The 3,090-nt window shown below is 35.8% G+C and overlaps 1 protein-coding gene across 1 annotated transcript; it reads right to left on the bottom strand.

Moving 5' to 3' along the window:
• Nucleotides 1-956: 956 nt before the first annotated feature.
• Nucleotides 957-2,795, bottom strand: LOC120119104 (homeobox-leucine zipper protein ATHB-6-like). Its single transcript, XM_039138988.1, has 3 exons — nt 2,291-2,795; nt 1,831-2,204; nt 957-1,747 (listed from the first exon to the last, which is right to left on the bottom strand). The coding sequence occupies exons 1-3, from the start codon at nt 2,352-2,354 to the stop codon at nt 1,271-1,273; spliced, it is 915 nt and encodes a 304-aa protein (XP_038994919.1). The 5' UTR covers nt 2,355-2,795; the 3' UTR covers nt 957-1,270.
• Nucleotides 2,796-3,090: the final 295 nt, after the last annotated feature.

Below are 3,090 nucleotides of genomic sequence, written 5' to 3'. Positions count from 1 at the left end.
CATATGTTATTTTGGTCAAAAATTGAAATAATGTGATTAAAACACTCTAAAAATATAAGGGATAAAATAATCATTTGTGCAAATGTTAAGAGTTAATTTTATTACTATGCTAAAAAAAATATCTTTGTATCTTTTAAAAATATTTTTTTGAAGAAATTTAAAATAAACTAACCTAAATATTTTTATGATATATATATATTAAAATCTTGATTAAGTTTGATGCTATAACCTAGGTTAACGGGACACTAACTTAATTGAGAAATTATAAATTACTTTTTTTAAAGTGGTACTAAATATTATTATATAAACATTTTTATTTATTGTTAAATAAAATAAATTTTATTATTTAAAAGTCAAATATGAGATTAATAAACTTATACATAAATTCTTTTCTATCCTGCTTTTCTCTCAAGTGTTGGAAAATCCCCTGGCAGCTCTTCTCATGTTTTATAAGAGACATCTCTAGATGTTCCACTAGCTTTGTATTAAGTTAATCTCTAGTTTTTGACTCATTTCATTCAAAAAAAATATAATAAAACTAATTATAAACTACGAAAAAAAATTGAATTTATTTGATTTTTATGCTTCTGCCATTGTTGGGTAAATTGTTTTATTTTTCTTATAGAAAAAGAAAATAAAAGAGAAATTATCTATAGTTAAATCAACCTATACGATACTTTTGTCAAAACAAGCACTTCTTTTCATGGAAAGCAAATATTCTGCAACATTAGAATTTTGGGCGAAACCCTTCACTTTAAACCACTTTTCCCAGTAACATCATTTGTTTTTTATTCACATTGATTACCTAGTGAAAATCATGTCTTGATTATGATTGGATTAAATTTTTCATTTTTGAGATCTGGGCTTTGCGGATGGAAACAAGAACCAGAAGTAGGAAAAAAAAAACAAGGAAAATGGATGATGATTATTAATGTTTATTACTATTATCTTGTTCAGCTTCTCTCCATTCATGGGAGTTTCACTTTCCACCAATGGATTACGGAGAATTTTCCACTTACAGCACAGGAGAAAAATTTAAAAGCTTCCAATTACGATCTAATCATTCCGGCAGGCCCCCCCCCCCACTTTGGTGTTTGTCACCTTTTCCCATCCCACGTGAATCCTTCTTCTTTCTTCTTCATCTTCTCCAAATTCCGTTTTACTGGTAGTAGTTTATATTCTCACATGATTCCCATCTTAGAAAATTCTGGGATCTTCATTTCCTTGAATTTGGTATGGTCCCATAGTTACATGATGGTTGTTTTTTCCTTCAGTTCCACTGTTCAGGACAATACCAATGAAGACTCGGAGCTTGCTCATCCGAGAAGAAGTTGCAGGCTTCATCATCTGCAGTGAAGAAATTATGTTCTTCCATCTTCACATACTGGTGGGGTAGACATGTTGTCTTGGAGACATTGAAGCAATCCATGGAGAACGGTGAAGAAGATGATGTTGTCGATGATATCAACAATGAAGAAATAGCCACGTTGTTGTTGTTGTTGTTGATGATGATGTCCTCATTCAAGATAGCACTGGAGTCACTGTCCGATGAGCCGTCTTTCAAGTCCGGGAAAAGGGTGGCGCCGAATGATCCATTGCTGTGGTTGAAGCTCTCATAGTTGAGATCTGCAGGCTCAGAGGGTTCTTGTGTTTTGTCATCAGTAGCTTCGTGCACAATCATCTCCTCTTTCACCGAAACAATGCTCACAGTTGTCTCCCCACTCTGCTTTGCCTGCAACTCTCTTATCTGCAGAAACATATAACTTTAACACAATTCTAATAATCCCATATCAACATATAAGATGAGTAAAATCTTAGTATTATTATTACCTCCTTGAGAAGACCTTCATTATCATGCTGCAGAGCTTCATAATTGGCCTTAAGAGTATCAAAACTGGTTTTGAGAAGGCCGTAGTCCCTTTCCAATTGCTTGGTCTTCCATCTAGCACGGCGGTTTTGGAACCAGACAGCAACTTGCCTGGGTTGCAACCCCAGTTCTTGAGCTAGTTTCAATTTCCTGTCGGGGTCAAGCTTGTTTTCGACCTCGAAATTCTTCTCCAACACCTTAACTTGATCCACACTTAATCTCCTCTTCTTCTCAGAAACGTGCCCCAATTCTTCAAGGCACCCTTCTTCATCTAATCCCTCCAACATCGACTGGAACTCCCCGCTGTATATATGGTCGTTTGTCGGACTATGTTCATCTGCACCAAAACAAAACAAACCCACGTAATTAAAACTCGGTTTCATGTCTAAATCAAAGTACAAAACTGGGATCGTTTTATTGGACCCGTAGTTGGACAGATGGACACCAAAGCACCCAATGAATCTGAGCTTCCAATTGATCTGTTCATGGCTTGATGAAAACAAGCAAATTTCCAACAGATCTCTTCTTCTTGTTAAAAAAAAGGTGTTATGGGAGTGAATTGTTTTGGTAAGATCTTTAAGAAGATTTTTTAAGGACTCAAAGGAATGTTGTTAGACAGACGTGGAAGAACAGTAAGACCCTTGTCTAAAACAAGACCAGCTTGTATAAGGTTGTAGTAGTTTACAATTATACAACAAGCAGTGCCCTCTCTCAATTCCCCAACCATTATATTTCTCGTCTTTCTGCAACACAGTTTCTTCACTTCTCTCAGTTCCCATCCAAAACAAACCCAAGCTTTCAAAGAATATATAAATATTTTTTTTTTTGCTTTGCATAATTACTGAAATCAAAATCACAAGAGTGCTGATAAAGATAAAGAAGAATGGGAAGGGAGGTTTGAGTTTGAGAAACCAGAACCAAGCTGGTTGTAGCCAGTTTCCATCACTTTAAATAAAACTAAAGATGGGTTAGAATTTGACTGGGGTTAGGTACACACTACACCACTCAAGGTTGGCCAAATGCAAATTAGCACAAAATCCATTCCAAATGAAATGTATTTGGAAAGCGGTGGGGTACGGCTCGGCTCATTATGGCTTGGCGTTGTTTATTTTATGGGCATGCAAGATTTTATTGGTATCAGCGTATCATGGCCGTCACTAACCGGGTCGGTGCCATACGTTGCCGTTATGGATTAAACTCGGAAATAACTCAGAAATCGTGTC

Source organism: Hibiscus syriacus, unplaced genomic scaffold, assembly GCF_006381635.1.
Source record: "Hibiscus syriacus cultivar Baekdansim isolate YM2019G1 unplaced genomic scaffold, ASM638163v2 tig00110331_pilon, whole genome shotgun sequence".
Taxonomy (NCBI): Eukaryota; Viridiplantae; Streptophyta; class Magnoliopsida; order Malvales; family Malvaceae; genus Hibiscus; species Hibiscus syriacus.
Note: the sequence above shows the minus strand (reverse complement) of the source record. Positions and strands in the feature narration are given on the sequence as shown.

Excerpts from the sequence above, each read along its gene's own strand:
- LOC120119104 (XM_039138988.1), bottom strand. The coding sequence starts at position 2,354 with ATGAACAGATCAATTGGAAGCTCAGATTCATTGGGTGCTTTGGTGTCC. Across the intron at positions 2,205-2,290 it reads GTCCATCTGTCCAACTACGG|ATGAACATAGTCCGACAAAC; the intron begins GTCCAATAAAAC and ends GTTTTGGTGCAG. Across the intron at positions 1,748-1,830 it reads ATGAAGGTCTTCTCAAGGAG|ATAAGAGAGTTGCAGGCAAA; the intron begins GTAATAATAATA and ends ATGTTTCTGCAG.